The 14,148-nt window shown below is 34.1% G+C and overlaps 1 protein-coding gene across 4 annotated transcripts; it reads right to left on the bottom strand.

Moving 5' to 3' along the window:
* Positions 1-704: 704 nt before the first annotated feature.
* LOC21387913 (serine/threonine-protein kinase BLUS1) lies at positions 705-12,931 on the bottom strand. 4 transcript variants are annotated; one of them, XM_024172751.1, is made up of 21 exons: positions 12,370-12,931; positions 10,976-11,230; positions 9,861-9,985; positions 9,596-9,640; positions 9,411-9,492; positions 9,250-9,318; positions 8,988-9,158; positions 8,836-8,901; positions 8,640-8,708; positions 8,398-8,520; positions 8,172-8,242; positions 7,215-7,457; positions 5,971-6,083; positions 5,603-5,697; positions 5,266-5,307; positions 3,130-3,291; positions 3,002-3,050; positions 2,871-2,914; positions 1,150-1,211; positions 1,018-1,069; positions 705-941 (listed from the first exon to the last, which is right to left on the bottom strand). In XM_024172751.1, the coding sequence occupies exons 1-21, from the start codon at positions 12,565-12,567 to the stop codon at positions 936-938; spliced, it is 2,142 nt and encodes a 713-aa protein (XP_024028519.1). In that variant the 5' UTR covers positions 12,568-12,931; the 3' UTR covers positions 705-935. The 4 variants fall into 4 exon arrangements, with proteins under 4 accessions (XP_024028519.1, XP_024028521.1, XP_024028520.1 ...); XM_024172753.1 differs by having other exon boundaries at positions 5,603-5,694; XM_024172752.1 differs by having other exon boundaries at positions 7,215-7,454.
* Between the last annotated feature and the right edge of the window lie 1,217 nt (positions 12,932-14,148).

Raw genomic sequence — 14,148 nt, 5'->3', positions numbered from 1 at the left:
CAAATTGAGAAATTATGGTTTTTTTTTTTTTCCAAAATGTTTTTTTTTTTTAATTTTGTTAGGTCAGTTGACTTTTTAGATAATATTTTTTTGAAGGACTTTTGAGATAATTTTCAAAGTTCTTTTAAACATTTTACGACTTTTGTTTGTAAGAAACTTTCTTCCTTTTTTTTTTTTTTTTTGCTTTAATGAACAAAGAAAAGGAACGATTGAACCTATTTTACTTTTTTTTATCTTGCTTTACAGTATATGTTATGCATACACGTTATTTACTATTTTACTTTTCCTTTGCTTTACATTCTATGTTATGCATACACAACAAAGTGGTAAATGCAATCTCATTACGCAACAGTATCAAATCTTCAACACAGAGCAACCTATTCTACAAATCAGAATAATAGTTATCAATTTGATCATAAAATTTTCCTAATCATATAAAGACGGTAAAATGTTACAAGTATAATCCAAAATAATTGGTTTAACTCGTTTCTGCAATGGTTATGATGTTAACAACCACAACAACAGTCGTGCATTGTCACTTACAAACACATGAAATTAACGCCAAAAAAAAAAAAAAAAAAAAAAAAAAAAAAAATTATATGTTGGAATAAAATGAGTAGGAGGATGAAAAAATTATTGTTATAGCATCCCTAACATTTACAACTTAATGAGGTATACATCAAAGGCAAACTAAAATCAGGTAAATGAAATAATATCGTTGTGAATCTAAGAACTAGTTTCTATTATTAAAAACTAGTACAGATCATATATAGCAAGGGCAATATAGCTGTTGATGATGCTACGCCACTGAGCCATTATGATCCGTTCCTTCCTCTACATATTTCCCTTTTTTATGCGAAGAATGGCGTGGGTTCGGAGTAAAAGAACTCGAATAAATCGTCCAACATCCATTAGGCCGGTCGGATGTAAAAGAATTATACCTGAAACTGATGTGTTAGAATATGCACCCAGAACTGAAAGAATAGAGACAAGTCGGACTGTATATTAAGTATTAACCTCCACATTTTCTGTTTTATTTTTTTGTTGCTCATCTTGGGTACCTAAGAGCCTGCATATAAAAAACAATAGATGGTGTTAAAATTCCATAGTGTTATAATCATTAACTGCATTCGTGTGTGTCGTTAATACCTCCCACTTAAATCAGTTATCTCATGAAGTAACCGTTTTTCCCTCTCGAGAGCTTCTTCAAGCTGCAACGAAAAAAAATATAGAAATCCAGTGACTTCGCAATTATCAGGTTCTGTAAGAGACCCAAAGTACATGCAGGTCGAATTTTTCTGGAAGTGCAACAAGAAGCAAAGTAATTTCACTTGCGAATTGCATCATTAATTTGGGGCGGCAATTTTCTTGCCGGAGCCATAAACAAATGAATCCAGAGCATCTTTGTGAGATATAAGTCAAATGCACCAGAAACAAATTACTTCTTCCTAACAGGTAAACATAAATCATTAGACCCTAATTTATCCTAGTTTTACGCGCATGCATTAGTGGACTCCAAATAAGTATTTTCAAGCAGGAAATAGACACAGTAAAATTGCAAATAGGATTCGGGAAAGTGCTTGCGGAGGCTTTCTCTAGAATATAATTCTCCTTGGTGTACAGTCGTTGGGAGTCAGCATGGAGTTTCAAGTAAATGTTTAAGATTCTAAACTTGTTAATATAGTAACCATAAGATTCCTTAGAAGTTCAATCTGCAGGTCTTCAAGAGTTTCTCAGCTGCATTGGATTTAAGGTAGGGGGTGGTTCTAAAATTTGGTTTTAGGGAGATGCTTGGCAAGGGGTCGTTTCTTTCATGATCTATTTTCCTCCGTTGTCTAGGTTATCTGTTAGGAACCCGAAAATCTGCGCTTCATTAACAACACTAAAAATGGAAAATTACAAGATAGATGGATGGTTTCGGGGACCCCCGACCTCCAAGATAGTGCACAGCACTAGACACTCTCTACAAATCTCCTCCTCCCTCTCCCTAGCAACTAAACCCCCTATTTATACTACTATTAAGACAATTAAAAAAAGACCTCAAAATATTAGGTTCCTAACATTATCTTGGGGTCATAATGCTCCTTTCTTGTATATGGTTGTTAATTCTAGATACAGTTATCCAATTGATTGGAATACTCCTCTTCCGAAATCAACGAAAAGGAGACTTTGAAACTTTCTTTACTTGAGGGGTTGTAGTTAGGTTAATCTATTTCTGACAAAGTGACTGATCCATAACTCTTTGGGAGACGGATTTTTTTCTTTCCCCCTCTTTTTTGATAACATGGGAGACGATTAGCTAGTTCATTCTCTTTAACCATCTGGGTTTCAGTTTCCTATGAAAGTTTCTTCTTTTTGGTTGGCTATATAGTTCATGGGAGAATTAAAAATGTGTGATGTGTTGCAATGAAGAGAACTATAATTTATATTGTAAAAAACTCTCTCCAACACAGTGCCATTTGTTATGCCAAATTTTCTATATGCTATACTTGGAGGCAAATTTGCTATCAAGTATAGGATATGGCAAATTTGGCATTTCTCAGATATTCCTTTTTCTATCATTTTCATGAGTTCGAGAGTTATGTGACTTTTTGGTTTTCCATTTCTTTCCCCCTTTTTTTAATTAAGGTGGGAACCTTTTGTTCTCTGTTTCATCTGTTTTTATATTGTAGAGAACTTCTGGTTCTCATGACTATACTGGCTTGTTCTTTTCAATAAAATATTCTTGTTTCACCTTTTAAAAATTAACAAGCCAAATCTGTATATTCAGAGACAAAAAAAAAATACTGGAAGAATTTACGCATGGAATAACCAACTTTTGGAAGTAATTTGGAAAATAAAAATGCGCATGACACCATACTATAACATACCATAGTTCGTTCCATGACACCAGAAGACATACAACGTCCATTAGCTGCATTCAGGAGAAGAAAAAAAAGGAGGAACTTAATACTTGATATACTAAATTGGAAACTACAATGAATGAGCACAATGCTTAAACCTGTAAAGTCACTGGCAGCAACTTGCTTCATTATACTCAAAATAACGTCCTGTTGAAAAGAAACATGATACATCAAATGAATGTTCATTTCGAATGAAACTCCTTAAGCATTTGTGGCTAGTATATACCCTCTGAACTATATTAGTCTCCAAAATAGTGTTCAACAACGAGAAAAGAGAACCGCCATAAAAAGCAGATGAAGCAGCAGTATTAGATGGTGATGGTGGAAATGATGGTTGCGGTGATGGAAAAGGAGATGGTGAAGGAACCTGCTGATGTGGAGCAATCACCTGCGTAACCCAAAGTATGTCCATGAGAAATTCAATGGAGAAAAAAAATGATAAAAATATTTGTTACCATCTAGGAAATAAAATGCAGATCTGATTTCCCAGTTACTCAAAAAGAAATACTGGAAATTAATCATCCTATGATCTATGTTTGGAGACAACTCCTATATTTTGCATCTACTAACTTCGTAGTTGGTTTGAAGCCACCTTAGAAACATTTTAACTGCATACATATAGAAAATTTCACTCTAAGGTAACAAAAGCCAGGTGTAGAGGCTGTTTGGTTTGCGTTCACAAGTCCAAATTCCAAACAAATCCTTGTGATTTCACTTTTGAAATGATTGGTTTGTGTGCATTTGTAAGCAAGAATAATGGGACAGTTAATGTGACTAATGAATAGAATAAATAAACACATGAAAATCTTTAAGTTCCATGGAAGTACATAAATATTATTTAGTTGACCCTGGAGTTTGAAATTCGAGTGCAAGAAAGTTTGGATCTGAGTAACAAAGCGTTGGAGGGTCTGAATGAGGAACAAATGGAAAACCGATAATGCTTCCCAGCCTAACGGAGAGCCCTACTTCCACTAGCTTGTACGTTCAATCAAGTGATAGATCTAAACCACTTTCTGTTTTAAAAAGGTTGTTTTTCCAACCTGTGCATCATTGATTGAGGGGCTACTGATGATGTGATGAGCTCTTTTAAGTGTCTCCTTACATTCACTGTGAAGGATACCGAAAAGTCAAAGCTGCCGATGCACATGAAACCTCTATTCCTACAAGGAAATATTCCCTCGACTCCATCCATATCCTTAAACAGGTTTTACATGTTCCTTAAGTGCCCTGCAATTTGGTTTATGTTGACAGAATCACCAGAAATCTAACTTACTTTGCGACTTTCTTTCCCGCTCATTACAATCATCAGAGTTGTAAGGAAAGATTATTTGGCGCATAGAGAAAGTGGCCACCTCTACTATCTTGGGACAAAGGATGGATGTGGTGACGATTTCTGTATCTTTATTATCTAATACTTCCCTGAAAATGAAAAAAAAAAAAAAAAATACTGTACTTTTTTTTTCATAAGAGCTACACACTTCGAAATAATGTAAGAATACACAAGGAGAAGGAAAACAAGGGGCGGGGTTGGAACTCGTTCCAAAATGATTTTGTTTTTTGTATGAAAATGAAAATAAAAACGTTTTCAATCTCAGACAGAAATTATTTTTGAAAATGCATTTGGCAGTTTTATTAAGATATTGTTTTCAGTATAAAAAAACCCATTAATGTCTCTCTCTCTGCTCGAGAGAGGAGAAAGCGAAAATAAAAAATAAAAAACGACTAAAAGTCGTTTTTTATTTCTCTCATTTTATACTAAACTAAAAAATCGTTTTCATTTCATTTTTTTGTCTTTATTGCGTCAAACGCCGTTTTAGAAACATTTTCATTTTTTATTTCTCGAAAAATGTGAAAAATAAAAACGGGATCAATTCCAAACACGGCCAAGAGGTCCAAACTAACAGAAGACAACAAAATTCAATCTACAGTAGAGTCGGCTACCTTTAACAAATCAATGACAAGGAAGAGTCCCAAATTCTTCCTTGTCATTGAACCTAAACCAGGTAACACTTTCGCTAGTTCTCTTTTTCATGAAGATCTTGATTGGCCCATTGCTCTTAGAAAAAGAACTGCGAAGTGCACTGAAAAACACCCAGTTTCCAACTACACGACCCTCCAAAATTATCAACCTCCTAGAAAGCTTTCACTACCTAATTGGCTTCCATAGATACCCCTAAACAGTCCAAGAAGCACTTAAAGAAAATTTTTTTTCCACATGAATGTGGTGTTTTTTTTTTTTTTTTTTTTTTTTTTTTTTTTGGGGGGGGGGGGGACAAAGCTGCATGCAATGAGACTATCTTTCATTGAAATAAGCTTAATAGATTGTGCGGCTAGTGTATGCTAATGTCAAAAAAATACCAACCTGCAAGCTTTGACTCTTTTGCAGCGTAGGAGTAGACACTACCTGAAATTAAAAGAATTTTCTTTTAATCAAGAAAAACGAGGAAATAGAAATAATAAAATTAAATTATTTTAAATTATTTGGCTTTTCTTTTTCGTGTATTGATTTTTCTCGAGGACATCTTGTGTCATTTTCCTTTTTTTTTCTTTCTTTTTTTGATAAAAGCCTAGTGCTCTTTTCCTTTGTAATTGATTTTATCATCAATTAAATGATGTTTCTTACATATACAAAAGAACATAAAACTAATAAACTGTCATTACAAGAGAAGAAAATACAATAAAGTAATCATTAAAGTCACCTTTTCCACGTCAACATTCTCGGATGTGACTTTGAAACGTCCTTTCTGCTGAACGACAGGTTCCTTTGCTTTCTCATCAATTTCTTCACCATCTGCTGCATCGTTGATAGATTGGACCAAATGGAAAAGCTGAGATTGCTATCAAATATCGAGAGAGCAAAGTGCTCATGTATATTGATCAAATAGGATACAGATCAACATCCAAAAATGAAGAGTAAAAGCTTCAGCTCATGCCTCGTGATATAGTCTTAAAGAAACATCAAAAGCCACATCATCTACTGGATGTGGCATTGACGAAATGAAAGCTGATGGAAAAATATGTGCATATCAAGATTTTAAAATTGAAAAGTAAAAATTTCAGCTCATGCCTGGTGATTTAGATAGTCTTGAAGAAACATCAAAAGCCACATCGTCTACTGGATGTTGCACTACTGCAGCATTACAAGTTGAACCATTCTGGGATCGACCTTGCAACTTTTCACTGGAAATATTGAAAAAAAAAAAAAAAAAAAATACAACATTTTAACGTGAAAAATTAAAAAAAAAAAAAAAAAAAAAAAAAAAACTCGTGAATCCACATCCCATAATACATATATCATGAGCTGTAAGAGAGTAAAGAATTCAATGCATTAATTAGAACGTTATAGCAAATGAGGCTCTAGATAAACACAAATCTAGAAGTGACAGTTAACCAATGCTCAAATGTCAGTACATATATATATATATATATATATGCAAGAAAATGGATCCCGTAAAGCAATGACTTGTAATTTTATCTGGTGCTTCTCTCATTGTCCTTCAGCTCAGGTCAATGAGATTATTATGTACCCATCCATCAAAAGAGAAATTGCTATTGTGGAATATAGAAAGGAAATTTCTATTTCAATGTGATTGGATACTGATTTATCGTATTTACCAAGTAATATCCCAAAAATCCATTGCGATATAGATATATTGCCAATTTCACAGTAATATCTTGAAAATTCATTGCCACATTTAGAAGTCACTTCATCGTTAACATAGTGGAATATCATAAAGCTAAGCATAAAAAATCAGGAGCAGTTCACGCTGACTTCAAATATATAGGAACTAGAGTCCGCCAAAAAAAGTATGGATTTAGTTTGACAATATTGCATGTAATATGGAAATAAGTTTTTTTTTTTTTTTTTTTTTTGATAAGAAATTCTGAGATTAGCCCAATTCCAACCCAACGAGATTAAGGACAATGGATAAACCCTAAACTCTTTAAGATTAAAAAGCCACAAAAAGACCCACAACTTAATCATCATCACTACAATCTCCATGAATCTTTTATTTCTTCTAAACAAATTGCCAAAAGTGTTGTCAAGGCATGTATTTGCATAATATCTAACCCCTCTTATTCTTCTTGGGCCAAAACTCTGCTTCCGACAGCAAGGGCATTATAAAGCCATAATATCTTTTGAATTCAGCATGAACTGCTCTTCCTCTTGATACCAACTGGGAGCAGTTCATGACAACCAGATCATGTAACATGGCTAAATATGGATCCCGGGCAATATCTACCTTAAAAGAAGGTAATCACTAGGCAACACCTAAGAGGTTAAAAATTTTATGAGATTGAATGTCAAACCTCTCTTCTTTAATCTGTAGATTCACAAATCCTGGTAAATCGGCATGATCCAATGAGCCTTGACTTCTATCTTGAGAATGCATATCCAAGGCCTCCAAATTTCTTCCACTCTTCTCTAAATCAGGCTTTTCAGCCAAATTATTTTCAACGCGATTGTCATGAAGAGGGGAATAGTGCTGTGATATGTGTTGTTCATGGCTTGAACTAGCAACGGTGGATTCATCATCAGATTTATCACGTCTACTTCAGAAAAAGAAGAATAAATAAATCATCGTATTATTACTTTTTTAGTTCTTACCTGAGTTATAGGTCTAGCATGCTTATATAGAGGAATAATTTAATTGCTATTATTTTGGATATATAAGAAACGAGAAATATCACAACAAAAGTAGCACTTTAAGCACAAGAAGTTCTCAAAAGAGAGAATAGAAGAAACCAAAAGAACTAAAAATAACAACACACTGTTGACTGAAAACATGCTTCCAACTTAACATAATCAAATATAAAGGGAATTACTTAATCTCTTTCTGTTTTGAAGCCCCTAAGAATGATCAAAGATAAAGGGAATTACTTAATCTCTTTCTTTTTCGAAGCCCCTTAGAATGTTAGATATAGAGCAATTACAACTAATCAATCATAACCCTCTTTGATACGTAAACAATATGTCGAACTATCAAGATTCATGTTACATGGACTTGGGTATGAGCATAGCAGACATATACATGACCCCACAACTGACTTGTCTATGCTTCAAAGAATTTGGCATATTTGGAGATTTCCGTAATACACTCACTGTCATACCCTGTAGCTGGACTGGCATGGGAAAATTATTGTGTAACACACATGCACACATGCACCCAACAAACGTGATGTATGAATGTATTTATGGGTAAAGCTAGATTGTACGTACTCATATAGGTATGATTACGTGAAAAGAGATGTATGAAAATAGCGTACTTGTAATCATATGAAGTTGACTCGACTGATGGAAAAGTAGCTGATTGGCTCTGGTTCATGCAATTATTTTCCTGTTAGATGTCAGATCCTTCAGAACCGGGTAGAAACATCATTACAGACAACTTTATCCATCATCTGTGCATCTCCTATGGGTGCACATATTTAAACCATGAAACATAACCTTTATGATACTATACTTCGGCCAAATAAAGAAAGGAAATAATACCGTGTCAGCAATATCAGGTAAGTTCGGACACTTTAATTGCTTTTCGTTTACATCGAGAGCAGATAGAGAGCTTGAGCTCCCTGTTTGACTACTATCAGATACAGTTTCGTCAATATCCTGAATCTGATAGAAAATGGAAGTTCTTCATAAGAACATTATTGTAATTGGTAAGGACATCGTCACCATAATCTTCATCATCATAGAATTATTATTTTAAAGAATAAAAAGGAAAATTAATTTACCAGTGAAGCTTGATCCTTTAAGAAGTCAAGATCGAAACACCAGCCACTAATTCCTCGTTTATATTCATTCTACAACATAATTTGAAGATCAAGATAAGAAAGCTATCAAAAATATTTATACACTCTACAAGCTTTGAGAAAAAATCCATAAGAAGGTAGAATTTACTCTCATTTATTGCAGACATAAAATTCCTACCTGAGACATCTCCTCCTTCTGACCATCTGGTATTTTCTTTTGTGCAAGCATATCTTCCTCTTTCCTCTGTGATTGGCAAAAAGAAATATAAGTGTAGATTGCAGATGACCAAATGCTTAAAATTCTCACTGGTCAAAAATCAAAATGTTAACCTTCAATTCCTTAATGCGGTCACCGAGATCAGGAAGCCCCTCCAGGAGCGTTCTTGCAATGTAATCATTTGACCGAGCATGCTTGAAGAATGAATGCTTCAGCAGTTTCTTTGCAGAAGGCCGTTGTGAAGGGTCTTTCACCAAGCAACTAGCAATCATTTGCTTAAAAGACTGAAGACAGAAGAAATATAAGGAAGAGCATTCGTGTGATATTGTAACTACAAGTACCTGGAAAAGAAAAGTCAAAAAGTTTACCGCATACCCTAGAAAACTTTCTGTCCCTTTCATAATCAAGGCCAGGAGGGGCTTGTTGCAACGTCATAAGCAGCACCTAGTAACAGTTTAATTTGGTTTGATTTAATAATCCAATTCTATAAAACTGCACATGGAATAATAGCATCTTAAAAAAAAAAAAATGTGCACCTTCATTGGAGGGTATCTTGAGAAAGGTGCATGGCCATGAGCAAGCTCCAATGCAGTTATACCAAAAGACCAGATATCAGCTCTGCATGGAAGTAGTCAATCAAAACAACTAACGATTAAAATGGAAAAGCTACGAGAAAAGATGGAGCTAGAAGGAGCTAAAATTGAGGAAACAGAACACTAACTTGAAGTCATAACCATGAAGTTGTTCCATGACCTCAGGTGCCATCCTACAGAAAAGATTGCAAATAATTCAATTAATATAATTTTTTTCCGGTAATTAACATAATTGGTCCTCTAGTAAGATCATCTAAATAGGGCATACAAATTTAACGTGTTGGCAATGGGAATACATTTATTATTATAATATCTTATATATATAAGATATTTATATATATATATATAGAGAGAGAGAGAGAGGGAGAGAGTGTGTGTGGATTAAAACCATACCAGCAAGGGGTCCCCACAAATGTATTCCTTACACGTTGCCTATCCCCTGAATCAAAAAGGCAAGCAGAAACACCAAAATCCCCAAGCTTTATTGCACCACGAGAATCAATAAGAATATTCCCAGCCTAAATAAAACATGTATGACATAATGAGCATGGTACTGCAGAATTATATTAAAATTTTCAAATTATAATGGCTCCAATTGAAAATGAGGCATCTTATTATTGGATTTAAGGAACACTAAATTGCAAAAATATAAGAAAAGTTGCAGCATCTCCATTCTTTAAGCTAACGCTGCTAGAATGTGGTCTTCTAAAATCAAGCAGCACGAGTGAAAAGCATAAACTGCAAGTAGTGGATCTTCATCTAAAAAAGCGCAGAATACGTGTATATAAATCACCATGACCACAACATGCAGAACTTGATACAGTCAACTTAGGGATAAGAAATGATGGCATCTTGGAAACAAGAGAGGGGCTCATTTGGTAATTCAAAATAGAAAAATTATATTGACCATTCTTTGAGGCAAATCAACAACAGAATCTATATTTCATGCTAAAATTAATAAACAACATAACTTGAGATGCATTGACAGAGAAAGGAATCAAGTGGAAACCTAGAAAGAAATGAATACACCATAAAGATAGCATCATAATGTACTAAAGACATTGACCAAGGAGAAATGACAACAAAGCCTGGGAGGAAGACCCTGAGCCTTACGTTGCAGTTGCCAAGGTTTGATCAGAGAATCTAAGGGATGAAAGACCAAATATTATTGAGGGAGATGATTGAACCAACAGTACCTTTGACTAAATATTAGGGAACTAACTTGCTCATATCTATCACTGCAAAAGCGAGAAGCACAATTGACTTTTTGGATTTGTCTAGAGAACAAACAAACAACACAAATTTGGTGTTGCTTGCATTTCGTTACATCAAGAAGTTTAAAACTAAAAAATAGTAATACAAACACCAAACAAGCAAAAAATCAATAAACAAGTGAAATGATAATGATTGAATTATACAAGGGAGCCAAAAATAAGTAAATAAATAAGCTACTGACTTGTGACTAAGACATGAATATTGGAGTAAATGATGAATGAAAGGAGGCTCACTTTGACATCTCGATGTATGTGGCCATGATGATGAAGATACTCCAAACCCTTCAATATCTCACGCAATATAGTGGCTATAACTGCTTCCCCAAAACCGTCTGGGTGTGCAGCCTTCAATATGTGAAGGCAAGACCCCCCAGCCATGAATGGCATGACAACCCACAGAGTGTGACCACTGACAAAGGAGCAGTGAGATTTCAGTACATTCGGATGGTCAACCAGGACCATAGTCTGTGCTTCACGGTAAACATTATTCTGTCACAGACCCAAAAAAATATATAGATGTCAGAAACAACTATTACCAGGCACTACAGTCACATAAATATGGTAAAAAAGCACACTACTGAATCAAAAGCAGCATTCCAAACTGAAGCATCTCAAAAATAAAATAAAAAATAAAATAAATCATTGGCTACTTATCGCTACACAAAGATGATATCATATTTCTAGATACAAATTACCAAAATGGCATTACTTCCATCATGAAAATAATCTACAATTGAATACATATACAAAAACCATTCAGTGTCATTAACAGAAAAATACTATCCTCCATTGTTGTCTCTTTTTCTCATAAAATATGGATGATATATTCCTGTTCCAGCTGGAATAGAGCTTCAGTTCCTCTCCTAGTTAGCAATTTGGTGACATTAATATGTGACCACCACAGTTAAATAAGGCTTTTATTAACCAACTTCTTGTACAATCCTATTAACTTTGGTTCTGATTAAGGCTTTTAGAGTGAGATCAGACCTCAAACAAATCTAAATCGTTGATTTTGTGACAAATGGTCAACTAAATCGAGGGAAAATATTTTTCTTTTCCACTCAATTTTACAAGATTAGTATTGATATTCCGTTAACTTTGAGTAATCAATAATGGAAGGGGTCTATGTGTAGCATTCTTGGTTTCTCAGGGACCTTAATATAAATAACTATTGGTCAAAGTAGTATCTGTTATTTTGACAAAACTTAGCTGTCAGGTGTATAGATTACGATCCACTGAATCAGTGGTTTAACTCTAACGAAAACAGGACGAATTAAATAATATTTTCCCCAAATTTTTTTTTTTGGTCGCTAACGAAAACAAAAATAATAAATCTCAACCTGTCCTATTCATTCTCTTTCACAGATCCCATGTAAAATCCGCAAGCATCCAAAAGATTTCGCAATCTCCCAGATTAAATAAAATAAAAAATAATAAAAATAACAAATTCAATGGAACAACCATTAACGCAATGGAAAAAAATAATAATAAAAAACAATCTCCCTCCAAAATCTAATTCCGAAACAACAATTTCCTCGCACAAATCCTATTTCCTGAACAATCGCATCAATATCGAATCGCATAATGAATCGTAATCGCATATATATATATATATATATAGAACGTACCAAATCACAATTATCGCGTTCGAAATCGAGAATTTTGATGGCGACGATCTCGTCGAAGGGCTTACAGAGAGCTCGGCGGACACAGGCGCTGACACCTTGACCTACCTCCTCAAAGAGAGAGTAATGCTCCGGCCCTATCGGATACTTCTTCTTCTCCGTCTCATGCTCTGCTCCGACCTGAGTTTTCTTCTTGTCCATTGATGGATGATTGCAGAAGCTCCAAAAACTCCCAACGCAACGCAAGAGAAGAGAAGAGAAAAAAAACAAGGAAACCGATGTGGGGATTTTTGGTTGCAGAGAGAGAGAGTAATGGGATTAAATTGCAAAATCTTTTTAAGTAGTTTTGTTTTTGAAAGAGTCAGAGTTAGTTGTAGGAGTCATGGGATTTTAACCAAGTTTTTAGGCTTTCATGTGATCGGCTCTATCTATCTTTGCTTCTATGTAAAGTTTTTTTTTTTTTTTTTTTGGCTAAATACACCGCGTACGTTGAGAAAGATCTGCCAGCAACTGCAAAGTGTCGTAATCGTACCATTTTGTTCGTTTCCGCCGCCGAAGCGCGCGTGTTGGGGATCTGGGATTTTTGTTCTGTACAGTGATTTTTCAGGAATAAAAAATTTCCCATAAAAAAGTATTTTGCATTTGGGGTCGCTGAAGTTTTTCTTTTTGACACTTATGTCCCTGTTTTCAAAAGTTATGAGAAAATGTTGGGATCAGGAGTCTTATGCAAATGAATTGTTTAGAGAATAAAGGAAAGAGATTTTTCTGTTTAGTTCATGAATTCAGAATTATTTTTTATTTATGTGTATTTTTTGTAAGAAAAAATACTATAACGAGTCACAAATTATGATCCGAACTTGGGATCAGGAGTCTTATGCAAATGAATTGTTTAGAGAATAAAGGAAAGGGATTTTTCTGTTTAGTTCATGAATTCAGAATCATTTTCAATTTATGTGTATTTTTTGTAAGAAAAAATACTATAACGAGTCACAAATTATGATCCGAATCATAACACAAATCCACCAACTAAACGCTGATGTCCCTATTTTGAAAATTTATGAGAAAATATTGGGATCAGGAGTTTTATGCAAATGAATTTGTTAGAGAATAAAGGAAAGGATTTTTTTTCCATTAGTGTCCCTAAGTTTTTTTTCTATCTTTGGCACTTGGGTTTTTATTTTAAAAATTTGGACAATAAGGTCCGTAAATTCAAATATTCTTTATACTAGGTCCTCATTTTAAAAATTTGGACAATTTGGTCCCGGACAATTTCTTAGCACTTGGATCCCTTAAATTTGGACAAAATTTAAAATTCATAAAACTAATATTTAAATATTTTAAAATATTAACCATATCACGAGTAAGCATACATGATAACTAACTATTTGATTATTTATTTGCTTGTTATAAATTATTTACTAACTATTTATTATTGTTAAAACGAAAACAATTTTTGGACGTCTCTCCTTTCCATCATTACAAAAAAAATAAAAAAGTTGTTTCTAAATTATACATGTCACTTTCAAAAGACATACGTAACAAGCATTATTTAAGAATTGTTTTTAGAAACAACTTTGTCAGAATTGATGGAAACCGCGACTCGTTACTTAGCAAAATAAGAATCTTAGTATGGTGAAGACGCCACAAACGAGTATGAAAATTCCGTTTGATAAGTCAGGTTGAACGCCACAAGAAAAACATTGATAAGTTCGGAATTGTTCTTCAAGAACTCAAGAAGAATATCTCACAAAGTGAATAAACATCAAAACCTTTTTATTAATT

Source organism: Morus notabilis, unplaced genomic scaffold (genome assembly GCF_000414095.1).
Source record: "Morus notabilis unplaced genomic scaffold, ASM41409v2 Scaffold1527, whole genome shotgun sequence".
Classification (NCBI taxonomy): Eukaryota; Viridiplantae; Streptophyta; class Magnoliopsida; order Rosales; family Moraceae; genus Morus; species Morus notabilis.
The sequence above is the reverse complement of the archived record's forward strand: the minus strand, read 5'-3'. Positions and strand labels throughout refer to the sequence as shown.

What these genes read in the sequence shown, in the direction of transcription:
- LOC21387913 (XM_024172751.1), bottom strand. Translation starts at nt 12,567, where the DNA reads ATGGACAAGAAGAAAACTCAGGTCGGAGCAGAGCATGAGACGGAGAAG. An exon ending in AGAAGGAGGAGATGTCTCAG is followed by an intron (nt 8,709 to 8,835) that starts GTAGGAATTTTA and finishes ATTATGTTGTAG; the next exon opens with AATGAATATAAACGAGGAAT. An exon ending in AAGACTATCTAAATCACCAG is followed by an intron (nt 5,698 to 5,970) that starts GCATGAGCTGAA and finishes TCAACGATGCAG; the next exon opens with CAGATGGTGAAGAAATTGAT.